Source organism: Gigantopelta aegis, chromosome 7 (assembly GCF_016097555.1).
Source record: "Gigantopelta aegis isolate Gae_Host chromosome 7, Gae_host_genome, whole genome shotgun sequence".
NCBI lineage: Eukaryota > Metazoa > Mollusca > Gastropoda > Neomphalida > Peltospiridae > Gigantopelta > Gigantopelta aegis.
Genome location: NC_054705.1, coordinates 16993373 through 17019008, shown reverse-complemented (window position 1 = coordinate 17019008; position 25636 = coordinate 16993373). Strand labels below are relative to the sequence as shown.

At 39.3% G+C, this 25636-nt stretch overlaps 1 protein-coding gene across 2 annotated transcripts in view; it reads left to right on the top strand.

The window, feature by feature from the left end:
* The first annotated feature begins 2652 nt into the window (after window positions 1–2652).
* Window positions 2653–25636, top strand: part of LOC121377762 — a 36870-nt gene continuing 13886 nt past the window's right edge. The window contains exons 1-3 of one of the 2 annotated variants that reach the window (XM_041505853.1): window positions 2653–3105; window positions 7588–7635; window positions 22447–22586. In XM_041505853.1, coding sequence (XP_041361787.1) covers window positions 22486–22586 — 101 coding nt within the window. In that variant the 5' untranslated portion in view covers window positions 2653–3105; window positions 7588–7635; window positions 22447–22485. The remainder of the gene's footprint in view (window positions 3106–7587; window positions 7636–22446; window positions 22587–25636) is intronic. The other variant, XM_041505854.1, reaches the window with a different exon arrangement.

Below are 25636 nucleotides of genomic sequence, written 5' to 3'. Positions count from 1 at the left end.
AACGACACAACTAGAGCACATTGATTAATTAATCATCGGTTATTGAATGTCAAACATGTGGTAATTATGACTCGTAGTAAACAGAGGAAACCCGCTACATTTTTCCCAATACAGCAAGGGATATTTTATATGCACTTCCCCACAGACAGGAAAGCACATACCACGGCCTTTGTCCAGTTGTGGTAAACGAATTAAAAGATTTGAAGGACCAAAATGGTACGGGGAAAACCCCCATAATAAACGAAAAAACAGACGTGACTGACCACTGTCATAAGATAAAAGACAGGACCAACTACAAATTGTAGCGAATTAAAAGAACCAAAAAAAAAACACACAAAAAACCCCGAAAAAAGAACAACAACAAACAAACAACCCTGCTGTTGAGAATACTGAATAATTTCAATGCTTATCTGGTAAATGTTCTTATGTCTGGCCCATCCCATCTCACACAGCATGGACCTGGGTCCGTGTTTATAAAACTTAAAGTCTAGACTTTAACGTAATGCTATTTGAATGGCGTTGCCATGACGTTAAAGTGTGAACTTTATTAAAGTGTAGACTTTAAGGTTTATAAACACGGGGCCAGACATGTCAACAAAGTTAAAGTCTGTTTCATTTAACGACACCACAAGAGAACACTCATTTATTATCTATCGGCTATTTGATGTTAAACATTTGGTAATTCTGACATATAGTCTTAGACAGGAAATCCGCTACATTTTCCCATTAGTAGCAAGGGGTCTTTTATATAAGCACCATCCTATAGACAAGCTGAAGGCTCTAGTTGGAACGAGAAATGGCCCAATCCTAGACCGACCGCGCATCAGGCGAGTGTTTTATCACTGGGCTGAACATGAGGATCCATGTCATGGTTGGAAGGTAGAAATGGACGCCTTCAGTTGAATTTGAAACCAGACACCTATCAGGAGATAACGTATAAGAAACTCAAGGAAGGTTATGGGTGTGTCTCACGAGTGTATCACTCCACATGAGGAATGATTATCCGATGCAGGTTGCGTGCGGTTTCCTAAATAATACTTGATACATGGGGGGGGGGGGTCCGAACCCCTCGCTCAAAACGAATGTTTGTTTTAAAATACATTTTCTGGCGTAACATAACTGCCCACCCCCTAAAACGGCCCTTGCCAGAGTCTAGAACCCCCCCCCCCCCAAACAAAAACAAACAAAACAACAACAAACAAAACATCAAAAAAACCCAGCAACAACAAACAAGCAAGAAACAAAACAATAATTACTACTGCACATATCCCCCCCCACCCCCCACCCCCACCCACCACCCCCCCCCCCCACCCCACCCCGCCCGCCACCGGATACTATTAAGCATATCATATAAAATAACCACACAACACCCAATAAAAAAAGAAGAAAATCGTTTTCGGTAAAAAATAATTTAAAACAGTAACATCTCAAACGGTAATTGCTGTATATATAGGCTAATTATTACCATGGAGAGTAGATATTAGAAAATTGTCTTCCGTCATCTTACTCAAAAGACTAAAAGACTTAATGCAGGCGCTTGTGCAGAAATTATAGGGATATGGGTGGGGTGGGGGCATTGTCCGTTACGATCTACGTTTATGGCGGGGGGGGGGGGGGGGGGGGGGGTCAAACCCGTCGCTCAAAACGAATGTTTGTTTTAAAATAAATTTTCTGGCGTAACATAACTGCCCACCCCTTAAAACGGCCCTTGCCAGAGTCTAGAACCCCCCTCCCCCCGCCCCCTCCTCTTCTGCACTAGCTGATTTTATTTAGTATCATTCAACATGGGTGCGCATATGACAATACGACCTTTAATTTATCCCCCTTCCCCCCAAAAAAAACCCAAACAACAAAAACCCCCACCAAAACAACAACAAAAAACACCCACCCCCCCAAAAAAAAAAAAAAAAAAAAATCCCCCAAACAAACAAAACATCAAACAAAAACAAACAAAACAACAACAAACAAAACACCAAAAAACACCAACAACAACAAACAAGCAAGAAACAAAACAATAATTACTACTGCACATATCCCCCCACTCCCCCCCCCCCCCCCCCCCCCCGCCCGCCACCGGATACTATTAAGCATATCATATAAAATAACCACACAACACCCAATAAAGAAAGAAGAAAATCGTTTTCGGTAAAATATAATTTAAAACAGTAACACCTCAAACGGTAATTGCTGTATATATAGGCTAATTATTACCATGGAGAGTAGATATTAGAAAATTGTCTTCCGTCATCTTACTCAAAAGACTTAATGCAGGCGCGTGTGCAGAAATTATAGCAGGGGGTGGACATAGGGATATGGGTGGGGTGGGGGCATTGTCTGTTACGATCTACGTTTATGGCGGAGTCGAGTTGTGCTCACCCGGAAAATACATTAAGAAAAAAAGAAAATTTGCTTGAGCAAAGAGGGATTTCGGTCTGCGTACCCTCCCCATAAGCACACGCCTGCAAAACAGATTTGCTAAAACCGTTTTCTATAACGTATATATCATTCCAATTCTTGACTTTACTGCAACAGTTTCGTTCTTTCTTTTTCCTTCTCTCCTTCTTTCTTCTTTTTCTTTCTTGTTTGTTTCTTTTATGTTTTCTTTTCTTTATTTCTTTTCTTTTTCTTTCTTTCTTACTTTCTTTGTCTATTTTTTCTCTTTTTATTTCCTTCTTTTCTTTTATTTTGTCTTTGTTTCTTTTCTTTTTCTTTTCTTTCTTTCTTCTTTTTGTCTTTCGTTCTTTCTTTCTTTCTTTTCTTTTTTTGTTGAGTATATTTACTCATTGTATACGGGTTTTATGACCTCACGTCTTATCTACACCGAGTCGTCAGTTGACAACCAGGAAGTTATCACGTGGCCTTTTTATCTACTGTTATAGCACCCAGACAACACAAACTGTACAATCCCTTTTTTTTAATGTAAATTGTCCCCGTTACAGGAAATAGACAACACCGAAAAAGAAGACAGCATTCGAACTAAACTGATACTTAAGGAGGAGAAGACAGAAACGTGTGTTTTCTAAATTGAGTTTTATGTACTAGTAAAGACAAGAACAGACAAAGCGAAACAAGGACTGTCAAGTCTCTAAAACCAGCGGATAAAGGGTACGTTCTTATGTATAGTTGTCACGAATTACTAGCTCGACCGGGTCACGCTCAGAGTGTCCTCTTTACAGGTAGCGATGAATTTAATTTGCAGAATGCCAGGAAATTGCATTTGCGGATATCTAGGTTTCTCAATTGTACTGGGGAGCATACCCCCCTCCCCGAACCCCCTTAGATCAGGTCAGGTCAGGTATCAGTTTAACGTGCGCATATACCACGAAGGTTTCGCACACGCCTGTCACGGGCTTAACTTAACCTCTGACGTCGTCAGTTTGACTAAGTCCGGACCCCTTTAGAAACTTTGCTTTGCGCCCTCGATCTATCAGCCCCCCCTCCCCCCCCCCCCCACACACACCTAAATTTCAGTCCGCTACCCACCCACCCCAATGTCTACTTGCTTCCGCCCTAAGGTTTGTTTATTGCTAGAAATATCAATTTCGGAATTTCAGACGACTGACGAGTCGTTAAGTAGCACCTAAAATACTCATACGTATAGTGTGTTAAATCTAGTCTCCACGAGTACTTGGGTACTCGAGCTCTGGCCGAGTGTAGCAATACTCGAGTCAATCTAATTAAAATTAGCTCCACTATTACATGTGGATCTAACACCAGCCAGTTGGAGCTCATGTCCACCAATCAAAACCTTACTTGCAGAATCCTGCCAGTAATTTAAAACTAACAACACTGCATAGTCCCCAATGTCCAGGTAACATTTCGTCTGTAAATAATAATTTAAATATTGACCAATCACACTTCGCCTTTTATAACGTTATTTGGGAGCATACAAATTCTAAAAATATCGGGCGAGTCTATTTTAGTGGCCACAGTACAGCGAACCATACCAATACGTACGGGGTGGGTTATCAGTCTTCAATTTTACATTAAAATTATTTATTTATTTATAAAACCCCCCAACTAAATCAGTCTTCAGTTTTACATTACAAATTATTTATTTTATAAAATAAAACATGTTTTACGGCATTCGTAATTCAGACGAAACATGTCGTATACCCTCAGGATAATTCGGAATGTTTTCAAATTATTTTTAAATCACTGGCAGGATTCTGCAAGTAAGGTTTTGATTGGTGGACATGAGCTCCAACTGGCTGGTGTTAAATCCACATGTAATAGTGGAGCTAATTTTAATTAGATTGTACTCGAGTCAGTTTACAGGACTCGAGTACCCGTGCAAGGGAGACAACTCTCATTTAATTATATATTTACGTCAGTTTGCCATAATATTATATGCTTGCCGCCGGTTCCATTATAGGGTATGAGACATGAAGGGAAAACAGAAGTCGAATGTGTGGAATGCAATACAATGGAATCATTCGGCATGTATGTTCGCGCTGAAATTAAGATGCATTTATAATGGTATTTTACTTTATTCCTTAGTCTCATTATCATCTAGTGTAGGTGTCGGGTATACTTAATAATGACTTATATATATTAAATAATATAAGCCAATAGAACCGTAATTAATTAATTATTTATTATTATCATTATTAATATTATTATTTACTAAATCACTCTCCACTGTAATCCTGTACATCCTGTATATATTTATTATTTTGTTTTTACATTGTATTATGCTCAAATTTAATGAGTAGAATTTTCTTTATTAATTATATTAATTAGAGATGCGCATCAAAATTTTAAAGGCCCATTATTTAATTTTTGGCTGTAAATTTCAAAATTGTCTCCTTAATTATTTTTTTCTGTCCCGGGACAAGCCCGTGGCTATCCAGAGACAGGCCCCAGGACGGACATGCTCGAAACTCTAGTGGTATATGAGCATGTAAAAAGTATTCGCACTCGCACTGAAAAGACGAAGGCCCAATCCGGGGCAGAACACTGTTGGATATAACAAGCATAATAACTGGATACGGCTGGGTGCACATGTTGCTTGACTGTGCAATCGGCTGAACATCAGACTAGCTTTCTTTTCGGTCTCGGTGGTGTCGTGTTTAAGCCTTCGGATATGACTGGTAGGTACAGGGTGCTCACCCCGGTACCGGCTCCCACCCAGAGTGAGTTTTAACGACTCAGTGGGTAGGTGTGTAAGACCACTACACCCTCTTCTCTCTCACTGGGTTCACAGCCCGGCCGGTACCGGCTCCCACCCAGAGTGAGTTTTAACGACTCAGTGGGTAGGTGTGTAAGACCACTACACCCTCTTCTCTCTCACTGGGTTCACAGCCCGGCCGGTACCGGCTCCCACCCAGAGCGAGTTTTAACGACTCAGTGGGTAGGTGTGTAAGACCACTACACCTTCTTCTCTCTCACTGGGTTCACAGCCCGGCCGGTACCGGCTCCCACCCAGAGCGAGTTTTAACGACTCAGTGGGTAGGTGTGTAAGACCACTACACCCTCTTCTCTCTCACTGGGTTCACAGCCCGGCCGGTACCGGCTCCCACCCAGAGCGAGTTTTAACGACTCAGTGGGTAGGTGTGTAAGACCACTACACCTTCTTCTCTCTCACTGGGTTCACAGCCCGGCCGGTACCGGCTCCCACCCAGAGCGAGTTTTAACGACTCAGTGGGTAGGTGTGTAAGACCACTACACCTTCTTCTCTCTCACTGGGTTCACAGCCCGGCCGGTACCGGCTCCCACACAGAGCGAGTTTTAACGACTCAGTGGGTAGGTGTGTAAGACCACTACACCTTCTTCTCTCTCACTGGGTTCACAGCCCGGCCGGTACCGGCTCCCACCCAGAGCGAGTTTTAACGACTCAGTGGGTAGGTGTGTAAGACCACTACACCTTCTTCTCTCTCACTGGGTTCACAGCCCGGCCGGTACCGGCTCCCACACAGAGCGAGTTTTAACGACTCAGTGGGTAGGTGTGTAAGACCACTACACCTTCTTCTCTCTCACTAACCACTCACCAATTAATAACTAACCCAGTCCTGGACGGACAGCCGAGATAGCTGGGGTGTGTGCCCAGGACAGCGTGCTTGAACCTTAATTGGATATAAGCACGGAAATAAATTGAAATGCTTCTTTTCGGGGCAGTACGTAGACCAATTGTAAAGCGGTCGGTCTAGGATCGATCCCCGTCGGTGGGCCCATTGGGCTATTTCTCGTTTCAGCCAGTGCACCACGACTGGTATGTGCTATCCTGTTAGACGGTGCATATAAAAGACCCCTTGCTATTGATGAAAAACATGTTGCACGTTTCCGTTCTAAGGCTACGTCAAAATTATCAAATGTTTGAATTCCAATAGATGATTAGCCAATAATTAATAAATCAATGTGCCCTAGTGGTGTCGTTAAACAAAACAAACTTTAGATTCAAATGTGCTGGCGAAATCAGATTGCGTTCGTTTGGAGGGGCGGGACGTAGCCCAGTGGTAAAGCACTCGCTTCATGCGCGGTTGGTTAAGGATCGATCCCCGTCGGTGACCTCATTGGGCTATTTCTCGTTTCAGCCGGTTACACAACTGGTGTAACAAAGGCCGTGGTATGTACTATCCTGTCTGTGGGATGGTGCATATAAAAGATCCCTTGCTGCTAACCGAAAACGAGTAGCTCATGAAGTGGCGACAGCGGGTTTCTTCTCTATATCTTTCTGGTTCTTAACCATATGTCTGACGCCATACAACCGAAAATAAAATGTGTTGAGTGCGTCGTTAAATAAAAAATTTCCTTCCTTCCTTCCTTTGGAAAAAAACTGTTTATATAAACCACACCTGACTCGGACTTTTGTCATTTATGAATCCAGGCCAAGAAACCTTCAACTCGTTAGATGTATTTTAATTTATTGCCCCTTCAAAATTAACTCACACTGGTCAGCAGGCCGTAACTACACGGGAAACAAGGGGTGCAGTGGCACCAACCCCGAGAAATACGGAAAAAAGTTTCCGTTTTAGTTTAAATGAATACCAGAACATTGAAAAAACCCCACATGGCCCCGCACAACAGACAACCCCAAAATACACTCTCCCAGAAGAAAACGTTCCTTTTTAGTTTAAATGTATCATATTTGAATACCAGACCCCTAAAAAAACCCCTCGTAATCCCCCCCCCCCCTCCCCACAACAAACTAAAAATACCAAACACACACACACACACACACACACACACACACACACACACACACACAAAAGACAAAAACGAAAAAGAAAAGCAAGTTAAAAAAATTAAATAAAAAAGGACCCCCCCCCCCCCCTCCACCAGACTCGACCCCACCCCAGCATATTGCAAGTACTGTGTCCCGATTCTCTTTGTACGGTCACCCCGTTAAATTTAAACTGGATACGGTCCTAGTCGCTCAAAATTACGAACAGGATTGGTATTTCCTTTTCGGCGTTTAGTACATTACGGTTTACACCAGGCTATTGTGGCAACAGCCAACCGAGTTGATATCTACGCGCCCCTGTATCTAGTAACCGGGAAGTTCATACGTGTACACCTAATTTATAAATATATATATATATATAAATGTGCATTTTCACACTAGATAAATAATATCTCTTCTTACAGCACGATGGATTGTGGCTCCTATATTTCCCAGGTTTCTGCCTGCAGACAGTAAGAATTCTTAGTTTTATATACCTGTTTGAACATTCTCCGCCTTCTAGCAGTTTGAACTGCGATAAACTTGTAGCCGCCATATTTGCAACCTTTGATCAATCGCCATCCCATATTATGTCAGGCCGCGTAGGGTGACAGTGTTATTCATTTCATTTCAACTTATTTTCGTGCTTATATCCAATTAAGGTTTAAGCACACTGTCCTGGACAAACACCTCAGCTATCTGGGCTGTCTGTCCAGGACAGTGGGTTAGTTGTTAATGGTTAGAGAGAGAGAGAGAGAGAGAGAGAGAGAGAGAGAGAGAGAGAGAGAGAGAGAGAGAGAGAGAGAGAGAGAGAGAGAGAGAGAGAGAGAGAGAGGAGAGGATGTAGTGGCTTTACACCTACCCACCGAGTCGTTAAAACACGCTCTGGGTGGGAGCCGGTACCGGGCTGCGAACCCTGTACCTACCAACCTTATGTTCTATGGCTTAACCCCGACGCCACCGAGGCCGGTTATGATATTATTGGAAATGAGGGTGGGGTCTATTGAGGGGCTATGGTGCTCGTTTGTGATATATTTTTCTTTGGATGGCATTAAAAGCGATTTCCTAGAAACCGATAGAGCAGTACCTATACCAAATTAACTTGAAAGGGAAGGAAGGAAATGTTTTATTTAACGATGCACTCATTACATTTTATTTAAAGTTATATGTCGTCGGACATATGGTTAAGGACCACACAGATATTAAGGGAGGAAACCCGCTGTCTCCATTTCATGGGCTATTCTTTTCGATTAGCAGCAAGGGATCTTTTATATGCACCATCCCATAGGCAGAATAGCACATACCACGGCCTTTGATGTACCAGTCGTGGTGCACTGGCTGGAGCAAGAAATGGGCCCACCGACGGGGATCGATCCCAGACCGACCGCGCATCGAGCGAGCGCTTTACCACTGGGCTACGTCCCACCCCTAGCTTGAAAGGGAATGCAGTTAAAATTTGTTTTGGAAAAAAAATTGTTTGGTTTAATCAAACCACAAGAGCACATCGATGTGTTAATCAATCATCGGTTATTGGATGTCAAGCATTTGGTAATTCTGACATATAGTCTTAGACAGGAAACCCGCTTTATATGGCGTCGAACATATGGTTAAGGACCATGCAGATATTGAGAGAGAAAACCTGCTGTTGCCACTTAATGGGCTACTCTTTTCATTAGTAGCAAGGGATCTTTTATATGCACCACCCCACAGACAGGATAGCACATGCCACGGCCTTTATCAGTCGTGGTGTACTGGCTGGAACAAGAAATATTCCAATGGGCCCACCGACGGGGATCGATCCTAGACCGCGCACCACTGTGTTACGTCCCGCCCCTAAAATTTGTTTTGTGTAACGGCACCAATAGAGATAATTGATGGCTATTGGATGTCAAACATTTGGTAATTCTGACACGTAATCTGCTACATTTTATATATATATATATATATATATATATATATATATATATATATATATATATATATATATCAGCAGTAACGGATCTTTTATACACACTTTCCACATACACCAGATAGCACATACCACGGCCTTTGATATACTATTCGTGGGGACCGGTTGGGCATCGTACGATCACGTAACTGATTGGGCTAAATCTCCCCACCCCCGCCATATCCTTCGCCTCAAAAAACAATAAAATATATGTAATTTGAAAAGACCAAGGCATATTAATATATGACCTTCACCAGCGAGACAAAATGGCTTTGAAAATAAATAGGACACTATTTTGTATTTATTGCACCCATGTCCCCCCCCCCCCCCACAATCCCCCCGGCAACGTCAGTGTATTATATTAAAGTAAGAAACAAACAGGTAAATAGTATAGTCCTCAAGTTTGTGTGTGTGTGTGTGGGGGGGGGGGGGGGGGGTGTGGTACTGACTGACCCCCACCTCCCACCCACATCATTCTTCCGGGCAATATGACATTACTTCTTTAATCTGACAATGCCAACCTAGATTTTGACCAGGAAATCCTAAAAGCTATGTAATAGTAAAACAAAGTCATTATTGTGTGAGGAACAATCATTATTTGTATAATGTAAATTTTATTTAATATTGACAAAGGAACTATGAAAAAAATGCATAATTTCTGGTGTTGTGTCCATTATTAATTTATATAAAATAAATTTCCGCCATGTTCTTCATCTTTTATTATTTTATTTGGGGAATATGTTAAACATACTCGTTTAGGGCTATTTTTACTACAACTGGATCATTATTAGTGGCGTGAGACAAAAAAATATAATATTCATAGAATTTGATTATTTTAGCAGCCATCTTGGATTAGACCGAAAATGAAATTCTTCGCAGAGTTAAATTTTGGTGCAGCGTCCTGATTTCCAAAGAGCAATGGTATACGCATCATAAACTACCCAGAAATTAAGGGGGCCAAGTGGTGTAGGGTAAAATAATTTTTCTGGCTTTGGAGCTCGGACTATAATATTTCTAGCAATAAACGAACCTTAGTGCTGACCTTACATATAGAGCAGGCACGTCGGAAGCAAGTAGACATTGGGGGTGGGTAGCTAACTGAAATTTAGGGGGAGCTGACAGATGGTGTAGATGGGGGCCAAATGGTGTAGGGTAAAGTTGTTTTTGACCTCCTACAGAATCTGGAGCTTAGACTATTAATTTCGGAATTTCAGAGGACTGAGGGTTCGTTAAGTAGCACGGTAAATACTCCTACATGTAGTGTGTTAAATCTGGTCTCCACGAGTACTCGGGTACTCGAGCACGAGTCTAGCAATACTCCTACATGTAGTGTGTTAAATCTGGTCTCCACGAGTACTCGGGTACTCGAGCACGAGTCTAGCAATACTCTAGTCCGTTCACAGGACTCCAGTACCCATGCAAGGAAGAGCATTCTCATTTAACAGGCCCCCCACTTTTCCCGCTAGTTTTTATTTCGGGACTTTAAGTACCGATTTCTCGTCGACCGCTCAAATATGCAAGGTTTCAACCCACGCTCACGATCACTCAAACCTAGTTCAATAAAAACCACCGATCATTAAAGATCCCATTTCACGTGCGAATTCATTATCTCTCGCTCAGCAAAACCTGGCTGTTCCATGTTGCGTACATTTCATGTACCCCTTTATTGTTTCTTCTTTCTATCAGGTTATGGCAAAACATTGTAACAATTACAGTTCTTATGAACGGGAAATACTGATTGCTTTAATTAATGAACATCGGGATATAGTCGAGGATAAACAGAAAACAGATGGCAGAAGCAAAAGGGATTAAGAAAATGTATGGTCGTCAATAATCAATAAATATAACGCTGACAAAAAACACCCACAACCGAACAACCAAACAGTGAAAGTTAAGTGTATTTGTTTAACGACATCACTAGATCACTAGAGCTTTTGGAATGGATGAATGATACGACACAAAAAACATCGGCTATTGGGTGTCAAACAATTGTAAAAAAAAAGTATGAATTGATGATCAACAACAATATAAAATTTAAAACAGTGTAAAGAGCTGTGCAAAGTATAAATATCAAAAGTATGTTAAAATGTGGTGTATATGAATATGACAGATAAATATATGAAATTTTAAATAAAAGTCAATATGTAATTTTTTTAAAATAAGATGTGGGTGAAATCGAAATGATTCCATCACACTGTGTCTCCCAAATACGTCTTTTCGCATCTGTTAAACATGATTACACTCCACCAAAAAATGGTCAGTGAATGTGTCACAAGATTATTTCATTCTTTCTCCACCGTCCACAGGAGGACAGCCACTCTCTCAGGACTGGGTTGACAGAATTAAGCTTGTTTGCAACCGCAACGTTCCAATCATCTTGCCAAGTTGAACAAAATATATTGGTTAATATCATGTTTAAGATCAGTGTAATAAAAAATAAAAACCCGCACCTTCGTATCAACATCTCAATTAAGGAATGTTCCAGCTTCATATTTTGTATAGCTTAGAGACATGAAAGTGAGTCTGTAAAAATACTGGTAATATACTGGAAGTCAAATATTTGGTAATTTTAACATGTAGTCTTAGAGAGGAAACCCGCTACATTTTACCATTAGTAGTTATATTTTATATGCACTACCCCACAGACACGATAGCCCGTACCACGGCCTTTGATATACCAGTTGTGGTGCACTGGCTAGAACACTAAATAGCCCAAATGGCCCACAGATGTATTGCCTGTGGCATTACGGCTAGGTTTTTATACATTGGTAATAAAGTTAAGTATGTCAAGCACTAGGCTTTTTAACCAATACCTACACTATAAGGGCTCGCCCTTCATATTAGATAGCTAGACTAGTCTAACTCCCCCTCCGCCATTGTGTTCAATGCTACACAAGGACGGAAGGGGATGGGTGGTCATGATGACCGTTGAATTCATTAGAATAGGGACGTAAGACAGTAAGTACAACCTTAACACCAAACTAGGATTCACATACAGACTACACGCTCACCGCAACAGTACACAGGATGCATTGACTAATGATAACAATGCATCCGCCCCCCATTTAATGGCCCAGCACGTGCTCTAATAAGGAACCGGACAAAAGATTATCGGTTCCGAGTACACAATTGCAATGCACTCGGGGGAAGCTGAACAAAAGAATATCAGCCTCCCCCACCCAATCCCCAAATACTTGCTGCTGGTAATAACTTGGTACTTGGTGATACCTCGACCAGAAGCGGACAGACCCTTTATAAGGGCCCTATGGGCAACCTAGGGAGACACCAGAGCATCTTAAAGGTCTAAAATTAACGAGCTACTCTCGATTCACTAATATCAAAACCTATATTAGCTCGGCCATTTACCTTTCCCTCAATGAAAATTGCGCACCCTTTTCTCTTTGGCATTTAACTGCTCCATTCAAATTCCATAGCACCACCACCACCCCCACCCGCCTGCTACCGATTTGATCGGGCTGCTGGTGCTCGCTTGCATCTGCCAGTGCAGGTGGTCCCTCCTCTTCCCCTCCCCCCACCTTTCCTGTCATGGACGGAGGAGCCGGCTTGCGCTACAACAGCTTGTTCTGAATGTGCACGTAAAACCCTATAACATGACATGACCGATGGGGATCTATCCTAGAACGACCGAACACCACGAGGAAATTTTTTCAAACGGCTGCTCCCGCCATCCCAAACAATTAAAGGCCTGCTGGAAAAATGTATATATCCTCTACCCAATAACTTTGATGATGATGTCACACCGAATGAAAATGGTACGTGTGTATTGTATTGCAGCTACAACCCCTGTGAATTCACTATATGTGAAAATATCTTGTTTGGTACGATCTACCTCATCACCAGATGGAAATTATACGTATTATCTACATGTATGTGATGCTGCAATAGTCAAACTGTATGGACTATCTGAAATGAACCTGTTGCAAGAAACCTCAATGTCAATAGTATTTGCTGCATGACTGTAATGTTATGGCCACTGTTTATAAGTTATAATTTTATGCGGAGCATAATTTGATAAATGGAATCGTTGCAGGAATTCATATTCACTGTATGCGTAAAATGGGCCAGACTGTACATTAACAACACGCGGTACGTTTCACGATATGGCGATTTTATTGCAATATTTCAAGATCGTTGATATCTAAGTCGGCCATATTTCCATGGATCAAGACCTTAAACGCCCGATTTGGAGGTTTACTTTGAACATGGTTTAAGAAGATTTTGATCCAAGATTCAAATTTGATTTGCAACGAGAAATGAGAATTTTAGATGAGCCAAGTTTGAACCGAGTTTAAACCGCAAATGAGGTTTAAACCGGCGACGAGAAATCGGGCCTACATGTCTCAGGTAATAAGCCGAAAACACGCCAGAATCGCTATGAAGGGGGTTAATATTTGTAAAAAAAAAAATCTTCTGGGGCAGCGCTCGCGGTTTCGCATAACACATTTTATACAACCATAAAAATTAGCACCCCCCCCCCCCCCCCCCCCACACACACACTTTGAAAATCCGTCCTACGCGCCTGTTTCATTATAGGTTTAGGTTATACTACAGGGCTATGAGACATACAGGGGAAACACAAGTCGAATATGCGGCATGCAATACAATGACATCATTTGGTGGCATCCATGGTCAGCGCTGTAATTAAGATGCATCCTGGTATTTTACTTTATTCCTTAGTCTCATTATCATCTAGTGTAGGTGTCGGGTATACTTAATGATGACTTTTATGCGTTAAATAATATAAGTCAATATAACCTTAATTAATTAATTAATTATTATCATTATTAATATTATTATTATTTACTAAATCACTCTTCACCATAATCCTGTACATATCCTGTATATATTTATTATTTTGTTGTACATTGTCAGAGGCGGATCGGGGGGGGGGGGGGTGATTTTGCGATAGTTATAATTTTATTATATATATATTTTTTTTTTTTTACGATTCCCCTCCCCCAAACTTCCCTTGGCATTCCACCTCACGCCACTGCCCCCCCACCCCATGGATTTCCTGGATCCGCCACTGATTGTATTATGCTGATAATCGTTGGTTTTATTACCTGGGAGTTCACTTACAACATGATGGGTATATGTTACCGATTAGTGTTCACAGACGCAGGGCCGGATTTAGATTAATCATTTTGTGGGGGTGGGGACTAATAGCAAAAGGTTACACAGACCAACTCGTCAAAATGGTATGTCAATGGAAAAAAGAAAATTAAAACACAAAAAAGGCACTAGATTTTATTTATTTATTTATTTTTTTTTTTTTTTTTTTTTTTTTTTTTTTTTTTGGGGGGGGGATCCCCTGGGTTCTTGGGTTCTTCTCTGAAACGCTACAAGAAGAAACCCGTCACCACTGGAGTAACTTCTGTTCTATCACTAACATGCCAGTTTATTGTTATGAGTAAACGTGAAAAGGAGCAAATTATTGTCAGATAAGAAATGGCATTAAAACAGGCCTCGGTGGCGCAGTGGTTAAGCCATCGGACTACAGGCTGGTAGGTACAGGGTTCGCAGCCCAGTACCGGCTCCAACCCAGAGCGAGTTGTTAAGGGCTCAATGGGTAGGCGTACGGCCACTACACCCTCTTCCCTCTCACTAACCAGTAACTAACCCACTGTCCTGGACAGACAGTCCAGATAGCTGAGGTGTGTGTTCCCATGACAGCGTGCTTGAACCTTGATTGGATATAGGCACGAAAATATGTTAAAATGAATGAATTGCTAGTATGGTTCGACTACACCTACAAATGGCCAACCATCACCAAATGATCTTAGTAGCCATATATTAACAGGATTCCAAGAAAGAAAGAAAGAAAGAAAGAAATGTTTTATTTAACGACGCACTCAGCACAGTTTATTTACGGTTATATGGCGTTAGACATATGATTAAGGACCACACAGATATTGAGAGAGGAAACCCGCTGTCGCCACTTCATGGGCTACTCTTTTCGATTAGCAGCAAGGGATCTTTTGTATGCACCATCCCACAGACAGGGTAGCACATACCACGGCCTTTGATGTACCAGTCGTGATGCACTGGCTAGAACGAGATATAGCGCAATGGGCCCACCGACGGGGATCGATCCCAGACCGACCGCGCATCGAGCGAGCGCTTTACCACTGAGCTACGTCCCGCTCGGATTCCAATAAGGACAGACGGATTGCTACATCCAGTAAAAAGTACTTTAGTTTGAAAATACACCACCCAATGATCAATGACCTAACACAGTAGATCTTTCATGACATACGTGCCATGTATTCAGCCTCTTCACTTGCATCCTCCTCATAACCGCTTGATGCGCGGTCGGTTTGGGATCGATCCCTGTCAGTGGACCCATTGGGCTATTTCTCGCTCCAGCCAGTGCACCACGACTGGTACATCAACGGCCGTGGTATGTGCTATCCTTTCTATGGGATGGTGCATATAAAAGATCCGTTGCTGCTAATCGAAAAAGAGTAACCCATGAAGTGGCGACAGCGGGTTTCTTCTCACAATTTTTGTGTGTTCCTTCACCACATGTCCGACGCCATATAACCGTAAATGAAATGTGTTGAGTGCGTCGTTAAATAAGACATTTCCTTCCTTCCTTCCTCATAACTTTGAGTAAGGTTGCTCCTATGTGCAGATGTAAAAGATCCCTTGCTGCTAATCAAAAAGAGTAGCCCATGAAGTGGCGACAGCGGGTTTCCTCTCTCAATATCTATGTGGTCCTTAACCATATTATGTCTGACGCCATATAACCTTAAATGAAATGTGTTGAGTGCGTCGTTAAATAGACATTTCCTTCCTTCCTTCCTCATAACATTGAGTAAGGTTGCTCCTATGTGCAGCGGTTGTTCGAACATGTGTCCCATGACAGATGAGATATATATAGAACACTATATATGGTAACTGATCTGTTAAACACCGACATTTCGCATTCAAAAAGGTCTTAGTTACAGTTAGAAATAATAGAGCCTAACACGAGCAAATGAAATGAAATAACAACAAAGGAAAATAGAACACGCACAAGCACAAATGAAACCCCGAACGGTAATCCTGAAATCACCCAAAACAAAACAAACAACAAAATAAAACAAATAAACAAAACAAACAACAAAAGAAAACAAATAAACAAAAACAAGTAACATAGGTGTATGGGGCACCCGTTTTTGTAATCCTATGCAAACACGCTTCCTCATTTCGTTGCTAAAGAAAACAGGGCTCATACAGCAATGAAGATACTGCCCAATATAGGATTTTCTACATCCTGGGCCGACACTGTTGGATTCTGGTTTTTTGAAGTGCACTCAATATATAAGAAACATAATAACTGGACACGGCCTGCTACCGATTTGATCGGGCTGCTGGTGCTCCCTTGCACCTGCCAGTGCAGGCGGTCCCTCCTCTCCCCTCCTCCCACCTTTCCTGTCATGGACGGCGTGCGCTACAACAGCTTGTTCTGAATGTGCACGTAAAACCCTATGACATGACATGACATGGACACGGCTGGGTGCACATGTTGCTTAGCTGTGCAAAAGGCTGAACATTAGACTAGCTTCTTTTCGGCCTCGGTGATGTCGTGGTTAAGCCTTCGGAGAGGGACATAGCCCAGTGGTACAGCGTTCGCTCGATGCGCGGTCGGTGTGGGATCGATCCCCGTCGGTGGGCCCATTGGGCTATTTCTCGTTCCAGCCAATCCACCATGACTGGTATATCAAAGACCGTGGTATGTACTACCCTGTCTGTGGGATGGTGCATATAAAAGATCCCTTGCTGCTAATCGGAAAGAGTAGCCCATGAAGTGGCGACAGCGGGTTTCCTCTCAATATCTGTGTGGTCCTTAACCATATGTTTGACGCCATATAACCGTAAATAAAATGTGTTGAGTGCGTCGTTAAATAAAACATGTCTTTCTTTTTCTTTCTTTGGTTAAACCTTCGGACATAAGATTAGTAGGTACATGGTTCGCATCCAGGTATCTGCTCCCACCCAGAGCGAGTTTTAACGACTCAGTGGGTAGGTGTAAGACCACTACATCCTCTTCTCTCTTACTAATCACTAACCAACTAATAACTAACCCCCAGTCCTGGACAGACAGCTGATATAGCTGAGGTGTGTGCTCAGGACAGCGTGCTTGAACTGTTATTAGATATAAGCACGGAAATAAATTGAAATGAAAAATAAATGCTTCTTATCGGGGCGGTACGTAACCCAGTGGTCAAGCGCACACCTGATGCGTGGTCGGTCTAGGATCGATCCCCGTCGGTGGGCCCATTGGGCTATTTCTCGTTTCATGCAGTACACCACGACTGGTATATCAACGGCCTTGGTATGTGCTATCCTGTTGGATGGTGCATATAAAAGATACCTTGCTATAGTATTAATAAAAAATATGTTGTAGGTTTCCGTTCTACTATGTCAAAATTACCAAATGTTTGGCATTAATAGCCGATTAGCAGATAATTAATAAATCAATGTGCCCTAGTGGTGTCATTAAACAAAACAAACTTTAGATTCAAACGTGCTGGCTAAAACAGATTGCGTTCGTTTGGAGGGACGGGATGTAACCCAGTGGTAAAGTACTCGCTTGATGCGCGGTCGGTTAAGGATCGATCCCCGTCGGTAGCCTACTTGGGCTATTTCTCGTTTCAGCTAGTTACACAACTGGTGTAACAAAGTCCGTGGTATGTACTTTCCTGTCTGTGGGATGGTGCCTTTAAAAATAATCCCTTGCTGGTAATCGAAAAAGAGTAGACCATGTAGTGACGACAGCGGGTTTCCTCTCTATATCTGTGTGGTCCTTAACCATATGTCTGACGCCATATAACCGTAAATAAAATGTGTTGAGTGCGTCGTTAAATAAAATATTCCTTTCCTTTCCCATTTATTTTAAACTGATTAGGGTCCTAGTTACTCAAAACTGCGAACAAAACTGGCTTTTTTTTTTAGCGTTCAGTACATCTCAGTTTACTAAAGGTTATTGTCGCAACAGCCAACCGAGTTGATATCTACTCGCCCACATATCTAGTAACCGGGAAGTTCATACGTGTGTACACCTAATATACATATATATATATGTGTGTGCATTTCCACACTAGATAAATAATATCTCTTCTTATAGCACGGTGGATTGTGGCTCCTGACCCGCTCTGGCGAAATCAGTCGCATGTCGCAGTTGTCGATTTTGCGTAATGAGGCAATTAGTGAAAAAATACACTACCTGGTGAAAATTGCGATTTTGACAGAAAACAGTACCTACATGTTTAAGTTATCATTTCAAACTACCCTCGTTTAATTTAATAATGTCTAAATACTTTTTATTACGATTTGTAGTTGTAGTTATTATTCAGAGAATCGAAACAATGGTCCGAGTTAGGCTGTCCTTTGTTCATTTTCATCACTTTGAATTGCGGTAGCCGTTTGGTGAATAGCTTCATATTTAGTATCAAATTGCGCCAAAATAATTCCTCTACACCATCCTTTCAGTGACGTGTGGGTATGACTTAGCTGTAAGCCAATAGGAATCGAAAACTGACCATACACAAACTAGTTTGTTACTAGGCAGACATCTTAGCTAAGTGATATACGCCTTTTGATTGGTCACTGACAAGGTCACTGCGGCTTTCTGGGTAATCGAAGTATTCAAGCTTACAGTGGTTCGTCGAAGGAAAACACAAAGGAAGAAAAAAAAAGATGGCTGCGCCTACGGTTTTAGTTCGAAGAGCAATTTTTAAATGTGAATTTATGTACCATTCCAATCAGTTATTTTACTTTGTGATGATCTTAAAGTGAGTAAAAAAAGACGCTCTTCTTGCTAGAGCTTTCAGTGAGCTGAACAATGTATATTTAAGTGGAGCCAATTTGGTTAATGAGTGGACAAATGTAATTTTCCGATTATTCCTGGGATGTGGACGATCACGATGACGGGGACGGAATTCGAAACCAAAATTTGTTCCTGGGTGACCCAGGATGTGACTTTAGGAAAATGACGTTAGTTATTTTCAAGTAAAAAAAAAAACAAGACCAAAAAAATAAAGGAAAAAAACGAGAGAAAAAAAAAAAACCGACAAAAAAACACACAACCTTCTATGGATTTTCTCTGGAATCGGAATGTTAAAACCATCAGATGATCTAAAAGTTATAATAATAATAGTTTCACTCTGTATATTGTGTTTGACTTATTATTTTAGAAATTTACTATCTACTGGATTTTACTGCTTAAAAGTTAATTTATAATTTGGAGCTTATATAGCTCATAAATTTGCAAAATGATTATCACCAAATAAATAAAAAAATTTTACTATGTATTAAATTATTTAATTTTATCGTATTTAACCACCTTAAACCTACACAACCTTTTTATTCATATAGTTTATGATTTAAACTTAATGTGTGCAAAATTTGAGAGCTGTACGGTGTACCTTTATTTTAAGTATATTGTTGCTATGGTGTTTTGATACCAGTGACCAAAATTCAGGACCTTATCTTCGGCGGCCATTATCTCAAAATAATGATCTCACATATCACCGAACATTTTGTGCTCAAACTCTGTCAAAAATCAATATATTTTAATAATTTTTGCACCACATTGAAGCTGAGACTCTACAGGTTAAGAATATGCATAAAAGTTATGTTATGTCCCTGGTTTTTGCCTGCAGGCAGTAAGAATTCTTAGTTTTATATACCTATTTGAAAATTTTCTGCCTTCAAGCAGTTTTAACGCAGATCAAGAGTTTGAACTGCGATAAACTTGTAGCCGCCATATTTGCAACCTTTGATCAGTCACCATCCCATATTATGTCGGGCCGCGTAGGGATAATAATATTATTAATTTCATTTCATTTCAACTTATTTTCGTTCTTATATCCAATTAAGGTTGAAGCACGCTGTCTGTCTGTCCAGGACAGTGGGTTAGTTGTTAATTGTTAGTGAGAGAGAGAGAGAGAGAGAGAGAGAGAGAGAGAGAGAGAGAGAGAGAGAGAGAGGATGGTGTAGTGGCCTTACACCTACCCATCAAGTCTTTAAAACTCGCCCTGGGTAGGAGCCGGTACAGGGCTGCGAACCCCTATACCGACGTCCCAGCCTTATGTCTGATGGCTTAACCACGACGCCACCGAGGCCGGTTATGATATTATTTGAAATGAGGGTGGGGTCTACTGAGGGGTTGTGGTGCTCTTCTGTGATTTATTTTTCTTTGGATGGCATCAAAAGCGATTTCCTAGAAACCGATAGAGCAGTACCTAATATAGGCTATACCAAATTAACTTGAAAGGGAAGGAAGGAAATGTTTTATTTAACGACGCACTCAGCACATTTTATTTACGGTTATATGGCGTCGGACATATGGTTACGGACCACACAGATATTGAGGGAGGAAACCCGCTGTCGCCACTTCATGGGCTACTCTTTTCGATTAGCAGCAAGGGATCTTTTATATGCACCATTCCATAGACAGGATAGCACATACCACGGCCTTTGATGTACCAGTCGTGGTGCACTGGCTGGAGCGAGAAATAGCCCAATGGGCCCAACGACGGGGATCGATCCCAAACCGACTGCGCATCGAGCGAGCGCTGTACCACTGGGCTACTTCCCGCCCTTGAAAGGGAATGTAGTTAAAATTTGTTTTGAAAAAACACAAGAGCACATCGATGTATTAGTCATCAGTTATTGGATGTCAAGCATTTGGTAATATATAGTCTTGGAGAGGAAACCCGCTACATTTGTTTTTCATTAGTAGCAAGGGATGTTTTATATGCACCACCCAACAGGCAGGATAGCACATGCCACGGCCTTTGACAACAAATAGCCCAATGGGCCCACCGACGGGGATCGATCCTAGACCGCGCACCACTGTGCTACGTCCCGCCCCTGAAATTTGTTTTGTGTAACGGAACCAATAAAGATAATTGATGGCTTCTGGATGTCCAACATTTGGTAATTCTGACACGTAATCGTTATAGGAAACCTGCTACATTTGTGGGGTTTTTTTATTTTTTATCAGCAGTAATGGATCTTTTATACACACTTTCCCCACACACTAGACAACACATACCACAGCCTTTGATATACTACTCGTGGGGACCGGTTTGAGCCTCATACGATCAAGTAACTGATTGAACTAAATTAAATATTTATAGTTTTTAGTAAAATACTTTTGTATTTTAGCGTTAAATACTTCAGCATTTTGCGTTATGTTATGTTTCGCGCTTACGTCCATTTCTCACAAACTATAAGTGTTTAATCAATGAAACTTGGTTTGTAGATGCACCTATGAATGCATTTTAATTAAATATCTACTCGTAAAATTCATTAAATCATAATATTATCAATTTTCATTTCATTTTAAAAGAAATATAATTTCTTTTTCTTCTTCTTCCTTTTCTTCTTCTTCTTCTTCTTCTTCTTCTTCTTCTTCTTCTTCTTCTTCTTCTTCTTCTTCAAACACACATTGGAATGAACATCTGTGATTACAATTACGAGTAAAACACAAATTTGTAACAGGACATTTTTTTAATTCCGTGAAATTTTTATTTCCTGTTTTGTCTTTCATTCACCTTCTTGGTCCATTTTTTGGTACCTTTTTTGTTTTTATGTTTCTTACTTTTTTTCTATTTCTTCTTCTATTTGTTTTTATCGTTCGTCTGATTGTTGCTATTCCAAATCTTTTTCATTTTCCTCTTGATATCCGTCTGTTATTTCTTCTTCTTCTTTGACTACATCTGATTTTTTCTGGTTCTTTCTTTTTCTTTTTGTTCGCCTGCTTGCATTTCTTCCACTTTTATATTTTTCTAATCCTCTTCTTTATTCTTAATAATTTTGTGTGTGTTATTTTTCTTCTTTTCTCTTTCTCTTCTTCTTCTTCTTCTTCTTTCTCTATTATTTACTTCTTATTTGTCTGGTTCTTTTTCTTTCTTTTTTTGGTCGTCTGCTTGCATTTCTTCCACTTTTTTATGTTCCTCTTCTTTCTTCTTAATCTTTTTTTCTTCTTCTTCTATTTCTAGTTTATTTTTATTATTTTTCGTCTCCTGCGTCTATATTTTGTACTTTGTTCTATATGTGTCAGTTCTTCTTCTTCCTCTTCTTGATAATAATCTTTTCTTGTTCTTATTTCTTGTTCTTTTCTTCTTCTTCTTTTCTTCTTCTTCTTCTTCTTCTGTCTTTTTCTTTTTACCTCTTATATTTCTGGTTCATTCTTTTTCTTTTTCGTCTACTTTTTTTTCTTCTGTTTTTCCTAATATTCTTCTCTTTTTTTCTTCTTTTTTTCCATATCTTTTTCTAGTTTTCTTCACTCAGTACCGCACTATTATTTGTGATTCTTTAGATGTGAAACTTGAACTCGTTATCGGCGTTAGCTTTCACGATGTCTGAACACCGACAGTTACCAGCAGCCCCGCCCCTGCCGGATCCCCCACCCAGGCCGAAGAAAAGACAACCTACGCAAGATGAGATTACAAAAGCCAGGTGAGACCATATACGAGAGTTTTAGAAAACAAAATCAAATTATCTAAGTTTACCTAGCACCATAAATAACAAATAGCTATTGCCAACTAACTTTGATTTTAACTAACAAAAGGCTATTACTATCATTTATTATATAACATTTAGTGAAATATCTTAAAATATCAGTGACATAAAAGTGTTATCAGTCACTCAGTGACGATAACACATTTTAGAGTGAAAATATCACTATTTCATTCTAAAATGTGTTATTTTCACTGTAGAAAGTGTTATCTTCACTATAAGAAAGCCGGAACTATTTTGCTGCTGGCATTTTAAAAATAAAGGTAAATTGCCAAAATTTATATAATAAATAGAACATTTCATGTTTTTTGCCGTGGGCAATTGCAGGGGTTGTATTGTGATTTATAAACACCATACACCTTTAATTTATTGCGCATGTATATTGTAAGTTTTAAAGACATCATATACAGTGGTTTAAGAGCGCCAAGTAATTTTGTGCTCCTAAACCACAATATATTATTTCTCTAAAACTTACAATATACATCGTAGCATGCACAATAATACGTTTATTTATTGCGCATGTATATTGTAAGTTTTAAAGACATCATATACAGTGGTTTAAGAGCGCCAAGTAATTTTGTGCTCCTAAACCACAATATATTATTTCTCTAAAACTTACAATATGCATCGTAGCATGCACAATAATACGTTTATTTATTGCGCATGTATATTGTAAGTTTTAGACAATTGTACAGTGGTTTAGGAGCACAAAATACCTTTAACTTATTAAGCATGTATATTGTAAGTTTTAGACAAATGTACAGTAGTTCAGGAGCACGAACTGACTTAATTTATGGTACATGTATATTGTATGTTTTAGCCAAATGTACAGTAGTTCAGGAGCACCAACTGACTTAATTTATGGTACATGTATATTGTACGTTTTAGACAAATATTATACAGTAGATACACAAAGGAAAACCAATTATCTTTAATGTATTGTACGTGTATATTGTAGGCTTAGAAACCACAATTATCTTTAATGTATTGTACGTGTATATTGTAGGCTTAGAAACCACAATTATCTTTAATGTATTGTACGTGTATAGTGTAGGCTTAGAAACCACAATTATCTTTAATTTATTGTACGTGTATATTGTAGGTTTAGAAACCACAATTATCTTTAATGTGTTAACGTGTATATTGTAGGTTTAGAAACCACAATTATCTTTAATGTGTTAACGTGTATATTGTAGGTTTAGAAACCACAATTATCTTTAATGTGTTAACGTGTATATTGTAGGTTTAGAAACCACAATTATCTTTAATGTGTTAATGTGTATATTGTAGGCTTAGAAACCACAATTATCTTTAATTTATTGTACGTGTATATTGTAGGCTTAGAAACCACAATTATCTTTAATGTATTGTACGTGTATATTGTAGGTTTAGAAACCACAATTATCTTTAATGTGTTAACGTGTATATTGTAGGCTTAGAAACCACAATTATCTTTAATGTATTGTACGTGTATATTGTAGGTTTAGAAACCACAATTATCTTTAATGTATTGTACGTGTATATTGTAGGCTTAGAAACCACAATTATCTTTAATGTATTGTACGTGTATATTGTAGGTTTAGAAAAAACAATTATCTTTAATGTGTTAACGTGTATATTGTAGGCTTAGAAACCACAATTATCTTTAATGTGTTAACGTGTATATTGTAGGTTTAGAAACCACAATTATCTTTAATGTGTTAACGTGTATATTGTAGGCTTAGAAACCACAATTATCTTTAATGTATTGTACGTGTATATTGTAGGCTTAGAAACCACAATTATCTTTAATTTATTGTACGTGTATATTGTAGGTTTAGAAACCACAATTATCTTTAATGTGTTAACGTGTATATTGTAGGTTTAGAAACCACAATTATCTTTAATGTGTTAACGTGTATATTGTAGGTTTAGAAACCACAATTATCTTTAATGTGTTAACGTGTATATTGTAGGTTTAGAAACCACAATTATCTTTAATGTGTTAATGTGTATATTGTAGGCTTAGAAACCACAATTATCTTTAATTTATTGTACGTGTATATTGTAGGCTTAGAAACCACAATTATCTTTAATTTATTGTACGTGTATATTGTAGGCTTAGAAACCACAATTATCTTTAATGTATTGTACGTGTATATTGTAGGTTTAGAAACCACAATTATCTTTAATGTGTTAACGTGTATATTGTAGGCTTCAAACAAATATTAGGAACACCAATTATCTTTAATTTATGGTAATGTTTATAGTAAGTTTTAGTCAAATACTAGTGTCACCAATTATCGTTAATATATTGTACATGTGTATTGTAAATTTTAGATAAATACTAGATGCACCAATTACCTTTAATTTTATAATTTCTTGTACATTTATGTTGTACAATTACTGGGGACACCACGTTTTAAATTTTGTTTTATTGTTCATGTATATTGTAAGTTTTAGACAAAAGCTAGGAACACCAATTATTTTTAAAACATTGTACATGGATATTGTAAGTTTTAGACAAATACCAGAAACACCAATTATTTTTAATTTCTTGTACAGATATTAGGGTCACCAACTATTTTTAATTTATGGTATTTTTTATTATAAGTTTTAGACAAATATTAGGGTCACGAACTATTTTTGATTATGGTATTTTTTATTGTATGTTTTAGACATATATTAGGGACATCAATTATCTTTAATTTGTGGTGTGTTTTTTACTGTAAATTTTAGACATATACCAGGGACACCAGTCATTTTTTATTTATTTTACATAGATATTGTACGTTTTAGACAGAAGCTAGAGGCACCAACTGTCTTTAATTTAATGTACATGTACATTGTAAATTTTAGATGAATAAAAGACACACCAATTACCTTTAATTTTATAATTTCTTGTACATTTATATTGTAAGTTTCAGACAATTACTACGGACACCAGGTTTAAAAAAAAAATTTTTTTTTCGTTTAGTGGATGGGAGAAAAAATAATCATTCACATGTCCC